The 23,392-nt window shown below is 40.1% G+C and overlaps 1 protein-coding gene across 3 annotated transcripts in view; it reads left to right on the top strand.

The window, feature by feature from the left end:
* Positions 1-23,392, top strand: part of FAM149B1 (family with sequence similarity 149 member B1) — an 82,188-nt gene that overhangs the window by 41,821 nt on the left and 16,975 nt on the right. For all 3 annotated transcript variants that reach the window (XR_004060045.1, XM_010373088.2, XM_030940761.1), the window contains 2 exons: positions 1,721-1,888; positions 7,510-7,697. Coding sequence is in view for 2 of the 3 variants with exons in the window: in XM_010373088.2 (XP_010371390.1) it covers positions 1,721-1,888; positions 7,510-7,697 (356 nt within the window). In the remaining variant the exon portion in view is untranslated. The remainder of the gene's footprint in view (positions 1-1,720; positions 1,889-7,509; positions 7,698-23,392) is intronic.

Raw genomic sequence — 23,392 nt, 5'->3', positions numbered from 1 at the left:
GAAGTGGGTCACCATCCTCCAGACCCCAGAAGGATAGATTCACCTTGCACCCTCTACCTAGAAAGCTGCAGGCATTCAGGCCAGGTGCGATGGCTCAGGCCTGTAATCCCAACACTTTGGGAGGCTAAGGTGGGCAGATCACTGGAGGCCAGGAGTTTGAGACCAGCTTGGCCAAAATGGTGAAACCCTTTCTCTACTAAAGTACAAAAATTAGCTGGGTGTAGTGGCGCTCACCTGTAATCCCAGCTACTCAGGAGGCTGAGGCAGGAGAACTGCTTGAACCCAGGAGGTGGAGGGTACAGTGGGCCAAGATCCCACCACTGTACTCCAGCCTGGGCGTAAGAACAAGACTCTGTCTCTCAAAAAAAAAAAAAAAAAAAAAAAAAAAAGAAGGCCAGGCGCGGTGGCTCAAGCCTGTAATCCCAGCACTTTGGGAGGCCGAGACGGGTGCATCACGAGGTCAGGAGATCGAGACCATCCTGGCTAACAGGGTGAAACCCCGTCTCTACTAAAAAATACAAAAAACTAGCTGGGCGAGGTGGCGGGCGCCTGTAGTCCCAGCTACTCGGGAGGCTGAGGCAGGAGAATGGCGTGAACCCGGGAGGCAGAGCTTGCAGTGAGCCGAGGTCGCGCCACTGTACTCCAGCCTGGGCAACAAAGCAAGACTCTGTCTCAAAAAAAAAGAAAAGAAAGCTGCAGGCATTCAACTCCACCCCGTGAGAGCAACCTTGGTGGCTGAACCCTGCAAAGCCATGGGGTAGAGCTGCCTAAGGCCTTGGAAGCCTACCCCTTGTACCTCCTTGTGGGACATCAAGGGGCTCTAAGAGTTAATGACTCCCCTACTGGGTTTTGAACTTGTATGGGACCTGTAGCCCCTTTCTTTTGGAAAAGAAATGTTCAACGCCTATATTCCCATTGTATCTTGGAAGTAAATAACTTGTTTTTGATTTACAGGCTCATAGGTGGCAGGGATGTGCCTTGTCTCAGATGAGACTTGGGACTTTGGACTTTTGAATTAACACTGGAATGAGTCAAGACTTTTGAGACTTTTCAGAAGGCATGATTGTATTCTGCAATGTTAGAAGGATATGAGATTTGGGAGGAACCAAGGGCAGAATGCCCTCATCTCATATTGAATTGTAATCCCCCATGCTAGAGGTGGGGCCTGGTGGGAGGTGTTTGGGTCACGGGGGAGGATCCCTCATGGCTTTGTACTGTCTTTGCGATAGTGAGTTCCCATGACATCTGGTCATTTAAAAGTGTGTGACACCTCCCTTCCCACACACATTCTCTCTTGCTTCTGCTCCCACTTAACATTCCACCATGAGTAAAAGCTTTGTAAGTTCTCTGCAGAAGCAGATGCCAGCACTATGCTTCCTATACAGCCTCCAGAACTGTGAGCCAATGACATCTCTTTTCTTATAAATTACCCAGTCTCAGATATTTCTTTATAGCAAGGCAAGGATGACCTAATACATAGCTATAGCTGTTTGCATCTGAAAAGACAGCAAGCAGCATCAGATAGTCCATAGTACATGTAGGCAGAATAGTTCTATGACCAGAATTTAATCTTCCTGTTCTGAGAAATGGTAGGTTATTGAGGCTTAGAATAGGTATTGCCAGGGCAAGGGGAGTTTGAGCCAAAACTCATGTAACTGTGTTGCCATAAGAACTGTTTATGTTTAGATAATTAATATTTACTTCTTCTTTCCTCTCCAAGATTTGGTATAAGGGGAAAGAAGTTACATTTTTCATCTTCTTATGCCCATAAAGCATCTTCCATTGCCAAATCCTCCAGCTTTTGTTCTATGGAAAGAGATGAGGAAGACTCTATAATCTTCTCAGAAGGAGTAATTGAGGAATACCTAGCATTCGATCACACAGATATGTGAGTATTGTGTCTTTTAAGCTTTTTACTCCCCTCTTATTTTATGTATTAATACCTATTTTTTCTAAATGATGCTACCAATGTATACAATTAAATATATGCCAGTTTCTGTTATTTATTTTATTTCTCAGGTATCCAGAATTTATATTCTTATTGCTTCCATATACTAGACTTCCTTGTGTATTTTATACCTTCACACATCATTTACCTATTCCTGAGATTAGAGATTTTAAAATAAGTTTATTTTTTCCCCACATAGTTTGATTTTACCCTTTTGCAAATTACCACCAGTGGGAACTTTTAAAACCTTTTAAAAAAGCAGTTGAAGAGATATGAACTTTGTTTACATAAATCCTGTTTGAAAAAGGTATATACACGCCAGGCGCGGTGGCTCACACCTGTAATCCCAGCACATTGGGAGGCCGAGGTGGGCAGATCACTTCAGGTCAGGAGTTTGAGACCAGCCCGACCAACCTGGTGAAACCCCATCTCTACTAAAAATACAAAAATTAGCTGGGTGTGGTGGTGCATGCCTCTAATGTCAGCTACTTGGGAGGCTGAGGCCAGAGAATAGCTTAAACCTGGGAGGCAGAGGTTGCAGTGAGCTGAGATCACGCCACTGCACTCCAGCCTACGCAACAGAGCAAGACTCTATCTCCAAAAAACAAAAAAGAAAAGAAAAAGGTACAAACAGTTTGTTTAAAACCTTATAGTTGGCACAGATTTTATAATTAATGTCTATTTATATCTATTCTTACTATATTCTAATAGTAGTCCTATCACATAGATATGCTTTATCTTCTTTACAGGATAGGTGAGAATCAGAGTAGTTAATGATCTGTCTAAAGTAAAGCTAAAACCAAAATCTTATTCATCTGATTCTCAATCCAGTCTTCTCTTCACTATTCCTTGCTACCTTTCTGAAACATTAACCTGTTAAACTATTCCTGTAAGCCTTTAAAAGTTCCAGATTTGATAGTCACAGCAGCATATTTGAAAATAAGTGAGAATTTCTCTTTAGGATGTGCGGCTGTGGTTAGGTCTAGTAGTTAGTATTGCGTCACATGATTCTGGATGCATTTTTTTTTTCCCATTGTATTTTTTCCCATTGTATTTCCTGCTGAGCCATGTTCATTCACGTATCACTCATGTGCACACAGCCCTAGGGCCAGCTAAATATAAGCCAGGCTTCTATACGTAATACCACTGAGCTAGAATTGGAAGCAGGTTCTTTTGGTTTTTTCCAAAGACTGCCCCCTTCCCTTTCACTTCTCCTGTATCAAATTACTTCTATTTTCTATTTATTACTTCTAGTTGGCCTGTTTCACATTACTTCTATTTTCCATTTTTCCTCAAATCAAAATGAATTTTCATGTAATACACGGATGATTTTAGAAAGGCAGCCTTCCCTTTAGAAATACCTCTAAGATGTTTTGTAAAATGACAGAGTAGTTGAACGTTTAGAATATTCCTAATTGAAAAGATTGAGGGTTGAAAAATAAACCAAAACACTTATGGGAAATTAGAGTATACAGTAATTTCAGCAAATGATTTTAGTACAAATGGAAAAACCACCTGGAAAAAAATAATAAGGTTCCTAATTTATTCTTTCCATAAAAATAAACTTCACACATTAAAAAAATTAAATGTGGCAAATGAAATCATATACATTTAGAAGAAAATATAACATGGAAGACTGTTTTTAAAAAATATAATTTGGGAATGAAGGCCTTTTTAACCATAACACAAAACCTACAAGTCATATAAGAAATTCTTAAATGACTACACAATATGAAATTTCTGCCTAGAAAAAAACCTCATTTCTATGATACAATGCTGCTGTGAAAAACAAATTTAAAAAAATAGAAAAAAACTAATTTCTGCAGTAGGAATTGAAAAAATAAACTCAAAATCAAAAAACAAATGACACACTAGGCAAAAATGTTCGTTGTTCATTCATGGATAAAGAGTTAATTTCCTTAATATGTATGTCAATAAGAAAAAGGCTAAGGACAAAACAAGCAAAGAATATCAATATAAAAATAAAACGGATCTTAAACATAAATGAAATTCAACTTTGAAATTAGAGATATAAATTAAAACTATAATTAGGTACTTTGTTAGATTGGCAGAGAACAAAAGATAAAGAAGTTTCATCATTCCTTGAGTAGGTAAACAGGCATATTCTTTCACCATTGGGCCATCTGACCTCTTTAGAGGAAATTTGGCAATATCTTTTAAATTGAAATGCACATACCCTTTAACCCAATAAGTTTATTTATAGGAATTTATCCTACAGACATAATCACTTGTGAAGCCAAAGAACTGTGGATAATGCTATTAATTAGAGCATTGACTATAAGAGCAAAAGATTGGTTGGTTGATCAATAAGAGGCAAGTTAAGATACAGTACATACAATGGAATATTCTGTAGCTGTTTTTTAAGAGGCAGATTAATATGTTTTGTTTTGTTTTGTGTTTTTGAGACAGAGTCTCACTCTGTCATCCAGGCTGGAGTGTAGTGGCACAATGTCACTCACTGTAAACTCCACCTCCTTGGTTCAAGCAATTCTCCTGCCCCAGCCTCCTGAGTAGCTGGGATTACAGGCGCACACCACCTCGCCCTGCTAATTTTTGTATTTTTGGTAGAGACGGAGTTGTGCCATGATGGCCAGCCTTGTCTCAACTCCTGACTTCAAGTGACCCACCTGTCTTGGCCTCCCAAAGTACTGGGATTACAGGCGTGAACCACCGAGCCCAGCCTGGATTAATATGTATTGATAGGGATCAAGGACCAAGATATATCGTTAAATAGAGAACAAGGGGCAGTACAGTGTATAATGTAACTTTCTCTGGAACAATATATAATATTTGCTTCTGGGGATGGGGACTGGGGGACAGAAATGTAGGAGACATCTTTTTCACTATATATCCTTCTGTACAATTTGAATTTTTCTCATCACATGGATGTTATCTCCTCTAAAAAGAACTATAAATTTAAACACAATTAATACTGCTCACCATACTCCCCCACCTAATGCCAGGCCAACTCTTCTTAGGGAAGGCAGAGACGAGAGTCTGTAGCTATGCTCTATAAGCCTTGTTGCACCCTTCTTTCCTGCCTACATTTTCCTAATACTTGAGATCTCTGTTTCCCTAGGGGTAACTTTCACTGTAGAGACCTGGAGTTATTTATTCCTGTTCTAAGCCAGCTTCAGAATTTGTTTTGTCTTAGTTTATATAATACATCTAACTTAGGTGAGCACAATTACCAGCTAGATTTTTTCCCCCAGAACTCCAGGGCTATTGGTATTCCTGTCTGGAGAATCAGAGATAACTTGGCTAATTGAGACTTTCTGTGCTACAGACACAAGTGTCTCCAGAAGAGCCTCAAGAGAAGCTCCTGTGCTGTTTTGCTCCCCTTCTTTTCCTTTCTAACCAATTACCAAATGTTTATTTGGCTTAGTAAAAGTATACTAATTTTAATCATTTATGTGGAATGTTTCTCTAATGAATCAATTGCCTCAAGTATAATAATTACACAGCATCATGACACTGCCATGCACATCATTAAATATCACATTAATATTAATCTAAGGGCCAGGTGCAGTGGCTCATGCCTGTAATCCCAGCACTTTGGGAGGCCGAGGCAGGTGGATCACTTGAGGTCAGGAGTTTGAGACCAGCCTAGCCAACATGGTGAAACCCCATCTCTACTAAAAGTACAAAAATTAGCTGGGCATAGTGGCAGGCTCCTGTAGTCCCAGCTACTTGGGAGGCTGAGGCAGGAGAATTACTCGAACCCAGAAGATGGAGGTTGCAGTGAGCCAAGATCGCGCCATTGCACTCCAGCCTGGGTGACAGAGTGAGACTTCATCTCAAAAACAAATAAACAAACAAAAATTAAGTTTTCTCCTGTTACAACAAAAATTATTTCCGGGTGCTTAATCATAACTGCGCAATTAACAATGCTCATTTGTTTAAAGCTAAAAAATACAAAATCAGTAGTTGGACCTTTAGAATGTTCCTAATTGAAAAGATTGAGGGTTGAAAAATAAACCAAAACACATATGGGAAATTAGTGTATACAATAATGTTGCGGGAAGTCAGGGACCCCAAACAGAGGGACTGGCTGAACCCGCGGCAGAAGAACATAAATTGTGAAGATTTCATGGACATTTATTAGTTCCCCAAATTAATACTTTTATAATTTCTTATGCCTGTCTTTACTGCAATCTCTGAACATAAATTGTGAAGATTTCATGGACACTTATCACTTCCCCAATCAATACCCTTGTGATTTCCTATGCCTGTCTTTACTTCAATCTCTTAATCCCATCATCTTCTTGGTTAGCTGAGGACGATGAATGTCGCCTCAGGACCCTGTGATGATTTGTGCAGTGTCAACTGCACAAATTGTGTATAGAGCATGTGTGTTTGAACAGTATGAAATCTGGGCATCTTGAAAAAAGAACAGGATAACAGCAATGTTCAGGGAACACCAGAGATAAGACTTCTGGCCACCGGACGCAACAGAGCTATATTTCTCCTCTTTCAAAAGCAAATGGGAGAAATATCGCTGAATTCTTTTTCTCAGCAAGGAACATCCCTGAGAAAGAGAATGCGCCCTGAGGGTAGGTTTTAGGCTCTTCTGGAGACACTTGTGTCTGTAGCCCAGAAAGTCTCAGTTAGCCAAGTTAACTCTGCTTCTCCAGACAGGAATACCAATAGCCCTGGAGTTCTGGGGGAAAAAATCTAGCTGGTAGTTGTGCTCACCTAAGATAGATGTATTATATAAACTAAGACAAAACAAATTCTGAAGCTGGCTTAGAAGAGACGCCTTAAGGCGTGCTGTCTTTTATGGTCCAAGCCGAAGGGATGAAATAAGCCCTGGTCTCCTGTAGTGCTCCCAGGCTTATTAGGACAAGGAAAATTCCCCCCTAATAAATTTTGGTCAGACAGGTTGTCTGCTCTCAAACCCTGTTTCCTGATGAGATGTTATCAATGACAATGCGTGCCCGAAGCTTCATTAGCAATTTTAATTTCGCCCCATTCTGTGGTCCTGTGATCTCGCCCTGCCTCCACTTGCTTTGTGGTATTTTATTACCTTGTGAAGTATGTGATCTCTGTGACTCACACACTATTCCTGCACTCCCTCCCCTTTTGAAAACTGCTAATAAAAACGTGCTGGAGAGCATCACGGATCCTGCTGACATGTGATGTCTCCCCGGGACACCCAGTTTTAAATTTCTCTCTCTTGTGCTCTTTCCCTTTATTTCTCAAACCAGCCGAGACACCTAGGAAATAGAAAAGAACCCATGTAACTATCTAACTATCGGGAGCGGGTTCTCCCAATACAATAATGATTCTCAGCCTTCTTTTTCTTGTTCTAGTTTTTGGCAGAATAGTGGGATAGAGTGGGGATAAAAAGGGAAATGCAGTCTCTTATGTTGAGAACTGCCTTAGTTCCCGAGACAGCTTCATACATGTGCTCCATATGCTGGGCAGGCAGCAGGGCGGGCAGGGTGGGAGCACCAGTCATTCCTAAGAAGCACAAAGGACAGTGGTGAACACTCAGTGATGAATAATCATGAAGTTTTTCCCTCTTGCTTCTGTTACAGGAAAGAGGGATTTCATGGGAAGAAATCAGAAGCAGCTACAGAGAAACCGAAATTAGGGTATCCTCCCATTGCTCCATTTTACTGCATGAAAGAAGATGTCCTTGCTTACGTGTTTGACAATGTATGGAGCAAGGTTGTGAGCTGTATGGAGGAGTTGACACGTAGTCACTGGGAAGGATTTGCCTCTGGTAAGGATCTTTGTGAAAACAATGTAAAAATCAATTGTTTATGATTTCTAAACCCTAACCAGTCTATTAGATGATATGCTTCATAGTGCAAAAGGTGGGTATGGGCCAGGCACAGTGGCTCATGCCTATAATCCCAACACTTTGGGAGGCCAAGGGGAATGATCACTTGAGCCCAGGAGTTTGAGACCAGCCTGGGCAACACGGTGAGATCCCATCTCTCTAAAAAAATTAAAAATCAGCCAGGCATGGTGGCATACACCTGTAGTTCCAGCTACACAAGAGGCTGAGGTGGGAGCATCACCTGAGCCCAGGATGTCAAGGCTGCAGTGAGCTATGATTGTACCACTGCACTCTAGCCTGGGCATAAGATGAGAGACTCTGTCCTCTCACATACCACAACATGTCTGACACCAGTGGGTGGGGTTTTTCCCCCGCAACCCAAGCAATTCTGACACCACATTCTCCAGCAGACACCAATGGAGTGTCCTGTAATTCAATTCAGTTCTGACACAGTCTACCAGGAGATACTGTCAGATCCCACAAATTAAGGGCCCAGTCCCACAATACCCCCAACTTCAGATGCCAGTTGCAAGCTCCAAGTTGTGACCTGAATTTCTGACCTACCAGCTATTTAGGGCTCTCTGAACCTAGTCCTTTAGGGTTTTTATGGAGGTTTCATTTTGTAGGCATGATTAAATTGTTGGCTATCACTGATTAACTCGACCTTCAGCCCCTGTCTTCTCCCTAGAGGTCAAGGGTTGGGGCTGAAAAAGTGAAAAAGTTCCAACCTTCTAATCACATGGTTGGTTCCCTGCCAACCACTGTCTCCCTACCCAATCCTCAGACTATCCAGGAGTCCCTAACAACCAGTCATATGATTAGCATACAACTAATCTTAACCACTTAACCACTTTGGGTATTATAAGAGTTTTAGGTCTGGTGCGGTGGCTCACGCCTGTAATCCCAGCACTTTGGGAGGCTGAGACGAGTGGATCATGAGGTCAGGAGATCAAGACCATCCTGACTAACACGGTGAAAACCCATCTCTACTAAAAATACATAAAAAATTAGCCTGGCATGGTGGCGGGTGCCTGTAGTCCCAGCTACTCGGGAGGCTGAAGCAGGAGAATGGCATGCACCTGGGAGGCAGAGTTTGCGGTGAGCCAAGATTGCGCCACTGTACTCCACCCTGGGTGACAGAGAGAGACTCCATCTCAAAAAAAAAAAAAAAAAGGGCAGAGACCAAATATATGTTTATTATCATCTCATGATATGGTATGATATGACCATATATTTAGTCTCTGCCCCTGATTTCAGATCACAGTAGGTCTGACTTTGTTTGACTTTGAGAATGAGTAGATAAATAAAAAGGCCTAGTCTATGATGATTAGACAGAGCTTGCAGTTTCTCTTTGAATATAATGATTTACGAAGAAAAATCATGTGCAAGTAGCATGTTTTTTAAACTGCTTTATTAAAGCATAATAGATACATAATAAACTACACTATTTTTTTCTTTTTATTTTTCATTTTTATGTATTTGAAGGGTCCAAGTGCAGGTTTCTTATGTGCATGTATTTCTTAGTGGTGAAATCTGGGTTTTTAGTGTACCCATCATTCAAATCGTGAATATTGTACTCAACAGGTACTTTTTCAACCCTTGCCTCCCTCCCACCTTCCCACCTTTCAGAGTCTCCTGGGTTTCTTATTCCACTCTGTATGTCCATGTGTACCCATTGTTTAGCTCTCACTTATAAGTGAGAACATGTGGTATTTGACTTTCTGTTTCTGAGTTAGTTTGCTAGGATAATGGCCTCCAGTTCCATCTGTGTTGCTGCAAAAGACATGATTTCATTATTTTGTATGGCCAAGTAGTAGTCCATTTTATTTATCCAGTCCTCTGTTGATGGACACTTAGGCTGATTCCATATCTTTGCTACTGTCAATATTGGAGCAATAAACATATGAGCGTGAATAAATATATATTTTTTGAGACGGAGTTTCATTCGTCACCCAGGCTGGAGTTCTGTGGCGTGATCTTGGCCCACTGCAACCTCTGCCTCCTGGGTTCAAGCGATTCTCCTGCCTCAGCCTCCCAAGTAGCTGGGATTACAGGTGCACACCACCACACCCAACTAATTTTTTGTATTTTTAGTAGAGATGGGGTTTTGCCATGTTGGCCAGGTTGGTCTTGAACTCCTAACCTCAGATGATCCTCCTGCCTCAGCCTCCCAAAGTGCTGGGATTACAGGCATGAGCCACTGCACCTGGCTGTAAATATTTTTTGATAATTTCTTTCTCTTTGTGTAAATACTCAAGAGTGGGATTGCTGGATCAAATGGTAGTTCTATTTTTAGTTCTTTGAGAAATCTCCATGCTTTTTTCCATAAAGGCTGTACTAATTTACTTTCCCACAAACTGTGTGTAAGTGTTCCCTTTTCTCCGCGTCCTTGCCAACATCTGTCATTTTTCATATGGTTGTTGGATACTTGTATGTCTTCTTTTGAAAATGTCTGTTCACGTCTTGTTTCTCTCTCTCTCTGTTTCTGTCCCCCCCCCCCCCCCCCCCCCCCCCCCCCCCCCCCCCCGTCACCCAGGCTGGAGTGCAGTGGCACAATCACAGCTCACTGCAGCCTTGACCTTCTGGGCTCAAGTGATCCTCCTACCTCAGCCTCCTGAGTAGCTGGGACCACAGGTATGCACCACCACGACTGGCTAATCTTTTGTATTTTTTTTGTAGAGATGGGGTTTAACCATGTTGCCCAGGCTGGTCTCAAACTCCTGGGCTCAAGCCATCTGCCCATCTTGGCCTCCCAAAGTGCTGGGATTACAGGCGTGAGCCACCATGCCCAGCCTGTTCATGTTCTTTTTCCCCTTTTAAATAGGGTTATTGTTTTCTTACTGAGTTGAAATCCTTATAGATTCTGGATGTTAGTCATTTGTCAGATGCATAGTTTGCAAATATTTTTTGCCATTCTGTAGGTTGTCTGCTTATTTTGTTATTTCTTCTGCTATTGCAGAAGCTTTTTAGTTTAACTGAATCCCATTTGTCTATTTTTGTTTTTGTTGCTTTTGCTTTTAAAGACTTCGTCTTAAACTCTTTGCCTGGACAATGTCCAGAAGACTTTTTCCTAGGTTTTTTTCTAGGATTGTTATAGTTTCAGGTCTTGGGTTTAAGTCTTTAATCCATCTTGAGTTAATTTTTGTATATGGTGAGAGGTATGGGTCCAGTTTCATTTTTCTGCATATGGCTAACCAGTTTTCCCAGCACCACTTATTTAATAGAGTCCTTTCCCCAGTGTAGATTTTTGTTGACTTTGTCAAAGATCAGTTGATTGTAGGTATATGGCTTTATTTCTTGGTTTTCTATTCTGTTCCATTGGTCTGTGTGTCTATTTTTATACCAGTACCATGCTGTTTTGATTACTATACTCTTATATAATTTGAAGTCAGGTAATGTGATTCCTCCAGCTTTGCTCTTTTTACTTGTGATTATTTTACCTATTTGGGCCCTTTTTTGGTTCCATATGAATTTTAGGATTTTTTTTTTCTAATTCTGTGAAAAATGGCATTGGTAATTTGATAGGGATTGTGTGGAATCTGTAGACTGCTTGATTTGTACGGTCATTTTAACAATATGGATTCTTTCAGTGAGCATGGGATGTTTTTCCATTTGTTTGTATCATCTGTGAATTCTTTAGTCAGTGTTTTGTAGTTCTCCTTATAGAGATCTTTCACCTCCATGCTTAAATATAATCCTGGATAGTTTACTTTCTTATAGGTATTGTAAATTGAGTTGCCTTCTTGATTTGGTCCTTGGCTAGATCATTATTGGTGTATTGAAACCCTACTGACTTTTGGATCTTAATTTTGTATCCTGAACCTACTAAATTTATTTATCAAATGTAAGTTTTTTGGTAGAATCTTTCAGGTTTTCCAGATATAAGATCATACCATCAGCAAACAGGGCAATTTGACTTCCTCTTTTCCAGTTTGGATGCCTTTTGTTATTTTCTCTTGCCTGATTGCTCTGACAAGGACTTGTTGAATAAGAGTGGTGTAAGTGGGCATCCTTGTCTTGCTCTAGCTTTAGGGAATGCTTTCAGTTTTTCCCTGTTAAGTATAATGCTAGCTATGGGTTTGTTTTATATGGCCTTTATTATGTTGAGGTATGTTTCTTCTATGCCTAGTGTGTTGAGGACCTTTATCATGAAGTAATGTTGAATTTTATCCAGTGCCTTTTGTGCATCTATTGAGATGATCATTTGTTTTTTGTCCTTAATTCTGTTTATATGATGTATCACATTTATTGATTTGCTTATGTTGAATCATCCTTTCAACTCTGGGATAAATCCCACTTGATCATGTTGTAGTGTCTTTTTGATGTGCTGTTGGATACAGTTTGCTAGTATTTTGTTGAGGATTCTTGTCTGTATGTTCATCAGGGATATTGGTCTTTTCTTTTTTCATTGTGTCCTTGTCTGATTTTGGTATCAGAGCCGTACTGGCCTCATAGAGGCCATGAGCAAGAAGATGTGAGGAGTACAGTCCACTCAAGTCTTGGTCTCACAGCAGCCTATACCAGGGAATTAGGTATTGTCCTAGGTATGCATAGGAGAGCGTGGCTTCCTTGTCCCACCTCTACCAGGTGGCAGCTACAGCAACATCAACTCAAACTTGGCTCAAGGATAAGGTGCAGCCCAGTATTAAACTCTCAAAATGTACCTTGGGCCTGCCACCAGGGAGGGTAGAGCCCCTCGAACTACATATTTAAAGTGTGTTATAAGTTCTGACCTATGTATACACCCATAAAACCATCACCACAATCAATATAGTGAACATATCCATCACCCCCAAAAGTTTATGCCTTTCATAATCCCTTCCTCCTGCCCTTGCCTGTCTCTGCATCTCCAAAGTGATTATCACAATAAGAGTGATCTGCTTTCTGCCACTGTAGATTAGTTTGCATTTTGTAGAGTTACATGTGAGTGGAATCACATGTACTCTTTGTCTGGCTTCTTTCACTCAGGATAATGATTTTGAGATTCATCACTGTCATTATGAGTATCAGCAGTTTATTCCTTTTTATTGCTGAGTAGTATTCCATTGTATCACAATTTGTTTATCTGTTGATGGCCAGTTGGATTATTTTCAGCTTTGGGCCATTACATGTAAAGGTGTTATAAGCACTATTGTACAAGAAATTGGGGGCATACGCATTTTTTTTATTGGGTAAATTCTTCATAGTAGAATGGCTGGCTTATAGTTAGATATACATTTCACTTGTTAAGAATTGTTTATGTAGGTTTTCTGTGCTGCTCAACAAACTGTCACAAACAGTGGCTTCAAACAACATACCTCACATATTTGTGAGTCTGAAGTCCAGAAACAGCTTAGCTAGTTCTCTGTTTAGGGTTTCACCTGGCTGCGATCAAGGTGTTGGCCAGGGCTGGGCTCTCATGTGGAGACTCAACCAGAGAAGAAGCCACTTACACTGTTGTGCATTCTTAGAAGCATACAGTTCCTTATAGCTGTAGTATTTATGTCAGCTTTATTCTTCAAAGCCAGGAAGAAAGACTGAGAGCTAGTGGACTAACAAGACAAAAGCCTATATAATATAATGTGATCATGGGAATGATATCCCATTACCTTTACCATTATCTATTGGTCTGAAGCAAGTCACAAGTCTTGCCCACACTCAGAGTGAGGAGATTACACGTAGGCATGAACACCAAGAGGTAGGAATCATGCATGGGCCACCTTAGAGTCTGTCTACTACATGCCTGAATGATTCATGTTCTTCCACATGCTAAATACATTCACCTCACTCCCAAGGTTTTCAAGAGTCCCATCCCATTGTAGCATCAGCTCAAAGGTCCAGAATCTTATCATCTAAATCAGGTCCTGGTGTGGATGATGTTCCTAGATGTAATCCATTCAGTACAGGTTCTATACACAATTTTTCTCCATTTGTAGATCTGTGAAACTAAAGAGACAAGTTGTCTGACCCCAACACACCCAGCATACAAGAGTGGGACAGGCAAAGGATAACAGTTATAGACAGTACAGTTAAAAGGAGCAGGGAATGGAAGGTTAAAAAAAGGGTTCACAGCAATTCTGAAATCCAGCTGGGTAAATATTGGGAGTTCCATGACTAAGTTTCAAGGGACTAATCCTCCGCAGTTCTTTGCTCCATTCTCAGGGTGCCTGGTTTCACCCTCTGAATCATCTTTCCTTTTTTCATGAATGGTAACATGTGTTTATAGCTAAGTGGTTTTATCAGTCTACTTCTTGCCAGTAGAATTTTGGGGGTCTGACAACTTTATTCCCTTTTGTAGTGACTCCGTCCCTTTAGTCCAAATTGGCAGTTTTTCTGTTGAAATAATTTTCTCAAAAAATTTCTGGCTCTTCATGGTATCAGTGGGGTTTACCAAATTAGACAAGAGCCACATCTGTATCTTTTCAGATCATTTCTTCCCTATCTTAGGGTCCTGCATGAACAGTCTTTTCAACAGATGATGCTGGAACAACTGTATATTCACATGGAAAAGAATGAAGTTGAATCCTGACTTCATACCATATACAAAAATCAACTCACAATGGATCAAGAACCTAAATTTAAGAGCCAAAATCATAAAACTCTCAGAACAAAGGAGTAACTCTTCATGACCTTGAATTTGACATGACATTGTTAGACATGACACCAAAAGCATGAGCAGCAAAAGAAAAAATGATAATTTGGACTTCATCAAAATGTAAAACTTTGTGCTATAAAAGACATTATCAGCAAAGCAAAAGAGAACCTGTAAAATGAGAGAAAATATTTAGAAATCATATAACTGATAAGGATCTAGTTATATAAAGAACTGCAACTCAATAATAAAAGCAATTTTATTTTAAAATGGGCAAATAGGCCGGGCGCGGTGGCTCAAGCCTGTAATCCCAGCACTTTGGGAGGCCGAGACGGGCGGATCACGAGGTCAGGAGATCGAGACCATCCTGGCTAACACGGTGAAACCCCGTCTCTACTAAAAAAATACAAGAAAAAAAAACTAGCCGGGCGACGTGGCGGGCGCCTGTAGTCCCAGCTACTCGGGAGGCTGAGGCAGGAGAATGGTGTAAACCCAGGAGGCGGAGCTTGCAGTGAGCTGAGATCCGGCCACTGCACTCCAGCCTGGGCGGCAGAGCGAGACTCCATCTCAATAAATAAATAAATAAATAAAATAAAATAAAATAAAATAAAATGGGCAAATAATTTGGATATTTCTCCAAAGAAGATATACCAATGGTCAATAAGCACATGAAAGATGTTGTCTTTGTTCCCTAATGACATCGTTAGTCATTAGGGAAGTGCAAATAAAAACCACAATGAGATACCACCTCATGCCCACTAGGATGGCTGTGTGTATATATGTTTTTAATTACATTTTATTTCTTTTTTTTTTTTTTTTTTTTTGAGACGGAGTCTCGCTCTGTCGCCCAGGCTGGAGTGCAATGGCCGGATCTCAGCTCACTGCAAGCTCTGCCTCCCGGGTTTATGCCATTCTCCTGCCTCAGCCTCCCGAGTAGCTGGGACTACAGGCGCCCGCCACCTCGCCCGGCTAGTTTTTTGTATTTTTTAGTAGAGACGGGGTTTCACCATGTTAGCCAGGATGGTCTCTATCTCCTGACCTCGTGATGCACCCGTCTCGGGCTCCCAAAGTGCTGGGATTACAGGCTTGAGCCACCGCGCCCGGCCACCATTTTATTTCTTAAAAGAAAAATAACAAGTCTTAGTAAACATATGGAGAAATTGGAACCCTCATACATTGCAATGGGAATATAAAATGCTGCAGCTATTGTGGAAACAATTTGGCAGCTCCTCAGAATGTTAAACATAAAATTGTCAAAAGACCAAGAAAATTCCACTCCTAGGTATATAAAAAAAAGAATTGAAAACATATGTCCATACAAAAACTTGAACATGAATGCTTATAGCAGCATTATTCATAATAGCCAAAAAGTGGAAACAACCCAAATGTCCATCAGCTGATGAATGAACGAAGTTTGGTTTATCCGTGTGTCATGGGATGAATTGTTTCCCCCTTGAAATTCGTATATGGAAAGCCTAACCCCCAAAGTGACTGTATTTGGAGACAGGGCTTTTAGGGAGGTAATTCAGGTTCTGAGGTCGTAAGAGTGGGCTCCTAATCCAATAGGGCTGGTGTCCTTATTAGAAGAGGAAGGGACACCAGAGATCTCTTTCTACACACACGTGGAGAAAAGGCCATGTGAGGACAGAGAAAGAAGGTGGCCACCTGAAGGCCAGGACAGCACCTTGATCTCGGACTTCTGGCCTCCAGAACTGTGAGAAAATAAATGTGCATTGTGTAATCCATCCAATCAGTGCTATTTTGTTATGGCAGCCCTAGCAGACTAGTACACCATACAATGGAATATTATTCAGCCATAAAAAGGAATTAAGTACTGATACATGTTACAACATGGATGAACCTTGAAAATATGCTAAATGAAGGAAGCCAATCACAAAGCATGATGTATATGGTATGATTCCATTCATATGAAATGTCCAGAATAGGCAGAGCCATAGAGACAGAGTTTAGTGGTTGCTGGGGGATGGATGAAGAGGGAAATTGAGAGGTACTGTGTTTCTTTTTGGAGTGATAGAAATTTTTTGAAATTACATAGTGGTAGTGATTGCACAACATTGTGACTATATTAAAAACCACTAAACTGTATACTTTAAAATGGTTAAAATGATGAATTTTGTTATATGAATCTTAAAAAAATTTTTTTTTAATTCTTTCAGCCTGAAAAATGTCCATTAACGTTTCTTGTATGTGGGTCTGCTAGTGATGAACTGTTTCTTTTGTAGATGTGAAAATTCCTTTATTTTGCTTTCATTTTTGCAATGATTGCAATGACATTTTATGAACTCTATGTGAATAGTTTGCCTTCTAGTACTTTTAAAATGCTGTCCATTTCTTCTTGCTTGCATTGTTTCTGAAAAGAAATTTGTTGTCATCCTTATCTTTGTTCCTGTGTGCATGTATGGTTTTTTTTTTGTTTTTTTGTTTTTTCTGGCTGCTGTTAAGATTTTCTCTTTATCACTGATTTTGAACAATTTGATTATGATGTGCTTTAATGTAGTTTTCCTCATGTTTCTTCTGCCTGGAGTCTGTTGAACTTCATAGATCTATAGGTTTGTTTTCATTGTTTGGAAAGCTTTCGGCCATTATTTCTTCAGATTTTTTTTTTTTTTCTGTCCCTCATCATCCGTCAGGACTTCGGTCACTCATAAATTAGTCCATTTGATCATTGATCCCTCAGGTAACTCATGCTTTAAAAAAATTTTTTTGTATTCTGTTTTTTTCTGTGTGTATTTCATTCTGGGCAATTTCTATTGTTATGCCATCAAGTTCATTAATCTTCTACAATGTTGAATCTGCTCATTTAGTGTATTTCATGTGAGATATTGTCATTTTCATCTCAAAGTATGATTTGAGAGAGACATATATATTATCCATGTCTCTATTTGATGTTTTGAAAATGTGGAATAACTTGAATATCTGTATTAATTCTAGGTTGGTTTCAGTTGATACTCTCTTCATTATGGCTTGTATTTTCCTGCCTGGTGATCTTTGATTAGATTTCAGACATTGTGAATTTTACCTCACTAAGGGAGGAATTTCTTTTTATTGCTGCTTATTTTCTTGAGCTTTGTTCTGAAATGCAATTCAGTTACTTGCAAACAGTTTGATCCATTCCGTTCTTTCTTTTATGACTTGTTAGGTCTGGAGCAATGTTCAGTCTAGAGCTAATTATTACCCACCTACTCAGGCAAGATCTTATTCTGCCCAGTGCTCCATGAATTGAGTTTTTCTGGTCTGGTGGGTGGAACGGGCAGTATTCCTTGTTCCATGTGAGTAGCAGGTACTGTTCCCGTCTTTCAGTTTTTGTTTTTGTTTTCCTAGCCTCAGGTGGCTTCTTCTCATACGTGCACTGATCAGTACCTTTTGAATGCTCAAACAGTGCCCCACCCTCTGCAGATATCATGGGTTCTCTTCCTGTATATTTCTCTTCTCTAAGATACTCTGTTCTATGAATCGGAGCTGTCTTGGTCTCTGGACTCTCGACTCACGGGAGTCCACCAGGCTTGTGCCTCAGTTCCCACTCTTTATGCCATATCTTGGGAACTTTTTCAAGGCAATTGCAGGTCCCGTCTCATTTGTTTATCATCTCAGGGTTTACTAACTTTCATTATCTGATGTACAGTGTCTTGAAAGCCATTGTTTCATTGTTTTATTGGTTGTTTTAAGCAGGAGAGTAAACCCAGTTCATGTTACTCCATCTTGGCTGGAAGCAGAAGTCCAACATTTTTAAACTTTTTATTTAATCACAGCTTGCCAGGAGTAAAAGGGAAAAAAAAGTTTTTATTGAAGTGTAATATACACATAGAAAATTATAAAGTAAGTTTACATCAAGTAAGCTTGAGGATTTTTTTGTCTCTACAAAAAATAAAAATAATTAGCCAGGGTGTGGTGGTGCATGCCTGTAGTCCTAGCTACTCAGGGGACTAAGGCAGGAGGATCCCTTAATCCCAGGAGTTTGAGGCTGCAGTGAGCTATGACTGTGCCAATATACTCCAGCCTGGATGACAGAGCAAGACCCTGTCTCTAAAAAGAAAAACAGTATACTTGTATGACCAGCACCTAGATCAAGAACAGAATGTTGCCAGTACTCCAGAAGCCCTTCTCATGCTTTCTCTCAGTCAGCTGCTTAATCCCGCCCCCAACAAGAGTAACCTCATCCTGACTTCCGACAACACAGATTAATTTTGCCCGTGTTAAAATTTTGTAAGAATGGATTCATATAGTATATACCCTTATGCATCTGGTTTCTTTTATTCAATATTATGTTTGTTAGATTCAGTTACATTTTGTTCACAACAAGTTTATTCCCATTGCTTATAGTGTTCCATTGTATGACTATATCACACCCTACTGTTGATGGATATGTGGGTGGTTTGTCTAGAATATAATACTATTATGAATATTTTTGTATATGTCTTTTGATGAACTTAAGTACTAGATACATATGGGTAGAATTGCTAGGTCAGAGGATATGCTATTCTAACTTCAGTGGATACAGCCAAAAAATTTTTCAAAGTGGTTATACCTACTTACAGCCTCTCCAGTATTGTGTGAGTTCCAGTTGCTCCACATTTGCCACCCTTGATGTATCGTCTTTGTGGGTTTATTTTTAAGCCACTATGTTGTATGTGTGTTAGGTTTTGTTTTTGTTTTCTAAAGCTTGTATTAGAGAACAGGACTAGCACTCTCTTTAAAATGAACCAGTTTATATTATATGAGGTTAATTTTTTTGAGACACGGGACAGGTGTTAATTAAAAGTCCAGAGTAGGCCAGGCGCGGTGGCTCAAGCCTGTAATCCCAGCACTTTGGGAGGCCGAGACGGGCAGATCACGAGGTCAGGAGATTGAGACCATCTTGGCTAACGCAGTGAAACCCCGTGTCTACTAAAAAATACAAAAAACTACCCAGGCGAGGTGGCGGGCGCCTGTAGTCCCAGCTACTCGGGAGGCTGAGGCAGGAGAATGGCGTGAACCCGGGAGGCGGAGCTTGCAGTGAACTGAGATCCGGCCACTGCACTCCAGCCTGGGCGACACAGCGAGACTCCATCTCAAAAAAAAAAAGTCCAGAGTCATACCCAGACTCCCATAATAATAAACCCTGGTAATAAACAAAGGAACTCCTGGTTTCAGTATATCAACCACTGTGTACCAGATAAAATCTTATTTCACCTTTCACAATTTACCAGTGTTGGGCTGTGAATTAATATTCTTTTATTTTTCTGTGCATTCATACATTAAGATTATTTTATTGTATTATAACTGTAATTTTGAGACTAAAGTCTAAAAACAAGGCATTATGAAATGGAGCTGGAGGATCTCTAATTGGCCTTTAGTAGTTGACTGAAATACCTTAAAACAGGGGTCAGGAAACTACTGTCTATAGAGAGGCCGGTGTATAGTCTTTGACTATACAAGACTATGGTTAGTCTTTGACAACCATACAGTTTCTGTTGCAACTACTCAACTCTGCCCTTGTAGCATGAAAGCAGCCATAAATAAGATATAAATGAGTGGGCTTGGCTGTGTACAGTAGTATATACTCAGTACATATGTTCGCCAAAAGATATGTGCAAGAATGTTCATAAATAATATCACCATATGCTAAAAAACATACATCAGAAACTACCCACATGTCCATCAACAGTAGAATGTGATATATTCATACAATGGAATATTATACCACTATGAGAATAAACAAATGATTATTACTTTTTTTTTATTCTTTTTTTTTTGAGACAGAGTCTCGCTCTGTTGCCCAGGTTGGAGTGCAGTGGTGTGATCTTGGCTCACTGCAACCTCTGCCTCCTGGGTTCAAGTGGTTCCCCTGCCTCAGCCTCCCGCATAGCTCTGATTACAGAAGCCCGCCACCACACCTGGCTAATTTTTGTATTTTTAGTAGAGGCGGGGTTTCACCATGTTGGCCAGGCTGGTCTCAAACTCCTGACCTCAGGTTATCCGCCCACCTCGGCCTCCCAAAGTGCTGGGATTACAGGTGTGAGCCACCGCGCCCAGCCACAACGTTATTTTCAAAAACAGGCATTAGTATGGGGTTTCTTTTTGGGGTGATAAAAAGTTATTTAACTAGAAGTAAGGGTTGCACAACATCATGAATGTAACTAATGCTGCTGAATTGTATACAGTCATGTGTGGCATAATGACATTTTGGTCAACATTGGACCACATATATGATAGTCTCGTAAGATTATAATGGAGCTGAAAAACTCCTATCACCTAATGACATTGTAGTTGTCATAAAGTCAAAGCACAACTCATTACTGATGTGTTTGTGGTGATGCTAATATAAACCTACTGCACTGCCAGTCATATAAAAATACAGTGTAAACAATTATGTACAGTACATATACTTCGTAATAAATGATTATATTACTGGTTTATGTATATACTATATTTTTATCATTATTTTAGAGTGTTCTACCATGTTTTTTAAAGTTAACTGTAAAATAGCCTCAGGTAGGTCCTTCAGGAGGTATTCCAGAAGAAGGCATTGTTATCACAGGAGATGACAGCTCCATGTGTGTTACACATCCTTTGAAGACCTTCCAGTGGGACAGGATCGGTAGGTGAAAGACAATGATATTGATGATCCTGACCCTATCTAGGCCTAGGCTAATGTGTGTGTTTGTGTCTTAAATTTTAACAAAAAGATTAAACAGTAAAAATTAATTAAAAAATAGGCAAACCTCATAGAATAAGGAAATAAAGAAAAGTATTTTTGTACAGTTGTACAGTGTTTGTGTCTTAAGCTGTTATTTCAAAAGGATCAAAAAGTTAAAAAAAATTTATGAAGTCAAAAAGTACAACTAAAGGTAATTTATTGAAGAAAAAGAAATTTTAAAAGTTGTAGTGTAACCAAAGTATACAGTGTTTATAGACAGTACAGTAATGACCTAGGCCTTCACATTCACTCACCACTCACTCGTGACTCGCTCAGAGCAACTTTCATTCCTGTAAGCTCTGTTTATGGTATGTAACCTATACCAGTGTACCATTTTTGTCTTTTGTACCATAATTTTATTGTACCGTTTTTATGTTCAGGCTTGTTTAAATATACAAATACTTACCATTGTGTTATAGTTGCCTCCAGTAATCAGTACAGTAACATGCTGTACAGGCCTGTGCCTAGGAGCAGCAGGCTATACCATTTAGCTTAGGTGTGTAATAGGCTGTACCACCTAGGTTTGTGTGAATACACTCAGACATTCACACAACAACAAAATCACCTAATAATGCCATTCTCAGAAGGTATCCCTGTTGTCAAGTAACATGAGTGTAAAATGGTAAAATGGTAAGTTATGTGTATTTTACCATAATAATTTTTTTTTTTAAGTACTAGGCCCGATTTGACCCGTGGGCTATAGTTTGCCAACCCTGCTCTACAACGTGATCCCCATGAGAAGCAGTGTCATATAATGATTAAAAGTACAGACTTTGGGCCAGGCGCGGTGGTTCACGCCTGTAATCCCAGCATTTTGGGAGGCTGAGGTGGGTGGATCACGAGGTCAGGAGATCAAGACCATCCTGGCTAACATGGTGAAACCCCGTCTCTACTAAAAATACAAAAATTAGCCGGGTGTGGCAGTGGGCACCTGTAGTCCAAGCTACTTGGGAGGCCGAGGCAGGAGAATGGCGTGAACACGGGAGGTGGAGCTTGCAGTGAGCGGAGATCGCGCCACTACATTCCAGCCTGGGCAACAGAGCAAGACTCCGTCTCAAAAAAAAAAAAAGATACCGACTTTGTTGCCAGACAACCTGGGTTTGACCACTGGCTCTGACACTAACTTTATTTAGATTCTTGGCTAGTTGCTTAACTTCTTTGAGCCTCAGTTTATCTATAAAATGAGTATAAATACTAATATCTATGTCATAGGATTGTTTAAGAAATAAACCAGTTACATGAAAGTATATAGAGTAGTTCCTGGAATATTTAAGAGCTCAATAAATGTTAGCTATTGTCATTACTTTTTATTATAATAACTGGAATTATAGAAAGAGAACACTTGCAGTTTTGGCTTTGTTACAGACCAGTTGGTTCATTGTTGTTAGAACAAACTGACAGGTGCTGGTACAAACCTATCTCTATTATTAGAGCAACTTTCCCAACCTGTGTGTGAGGAGAAAAGCCTAACTGCATGCAGGTTTGCAATATATACACTAGGGCTACATGGTCTGTGAACTGTAACCTCAAAGTGTATAAAACTCTGGTGAAATGTAATCATATATTTATAAGTTGTTTTTATAATCATTTTAACTTTTAATCAAAACAGTTTTACAGTCTACATTAATGAAGAAAAATATTTTGTATTTTTATTTTTCGAAACACGGTTTCACTCTGTTGCCCAGGCTGGAGTGCAGTTGGGCCATCAGAGCTCACTACAGCCTCAACCACCTGGGCTGAAGCTGTCCTCCCACCTCAGCTTCCCAAGTAGCTGGGACCAAGGGCATGTGCCACCATGCCCAGCTAATTTTAATTTTTTTTTGTAGAGATGGGGGTCTCCTTATGTTGCCCAAACTGGTCTTGAACTACTGGCCTCAAGCAATCTACCTCAGCTTCCCAAAGTGCTGGGATTACAGATGTCGGCCACCATGCCCAGCCTGCTTGGTCATTTTTATGGTGTCTTGTTCTTAGTTGTATTTTCTATTTCTGCTTTTGTTTTACATTCTACATCTGTCAGTTTCAATTTCTGAAGTCCTTACTGATCTGATTATGGTGTTTCTGCTTGCTCTTTTTCGAGATGCCTTGTTTCTTCGTGCATGTGATTCTTAACAATGGTTTCTAATCTCATAACTTTACCTGTGGGAATTGAGATCTGGATTAATGAAGGTTTCCCTAGAGCTATGCTGTCCAATAGAGTAGGCACCAGCCACGTTTGGCCGTAAGTTAATCAGCTCCTCACTCCCTAGCCACATTCTAAATGCTCTATAGCTACAGGAGGGTGGTGGCTGCTGCCACACTGGACAGCACAGTTGCAAAACATTTCCGTCAACTCCAAAGGTTGTGTGGGACAGCTATGCCCTAGAGATC

Source organism: Rhinopithecus roxellana, chromosome 11 (genome assembly GCF_007565055.1).
Source record: "Rhinopithecus roxellana isolate Shanxi Qingling chromosome 11, ASM756505v1, whole genome shotgun sequence".
In the NCBI taxonomy this organism is placed as follows: domain Eukaryota; kingdom Metazoa; phylum Chordata; class Mammalia; order Primates; family Cercopithecidae; genus Rhinopithecus; species Rhinopithecus roxellana.
This window is presented reverse-complemented; position numbering and strand designations above follow the sequence as displayed.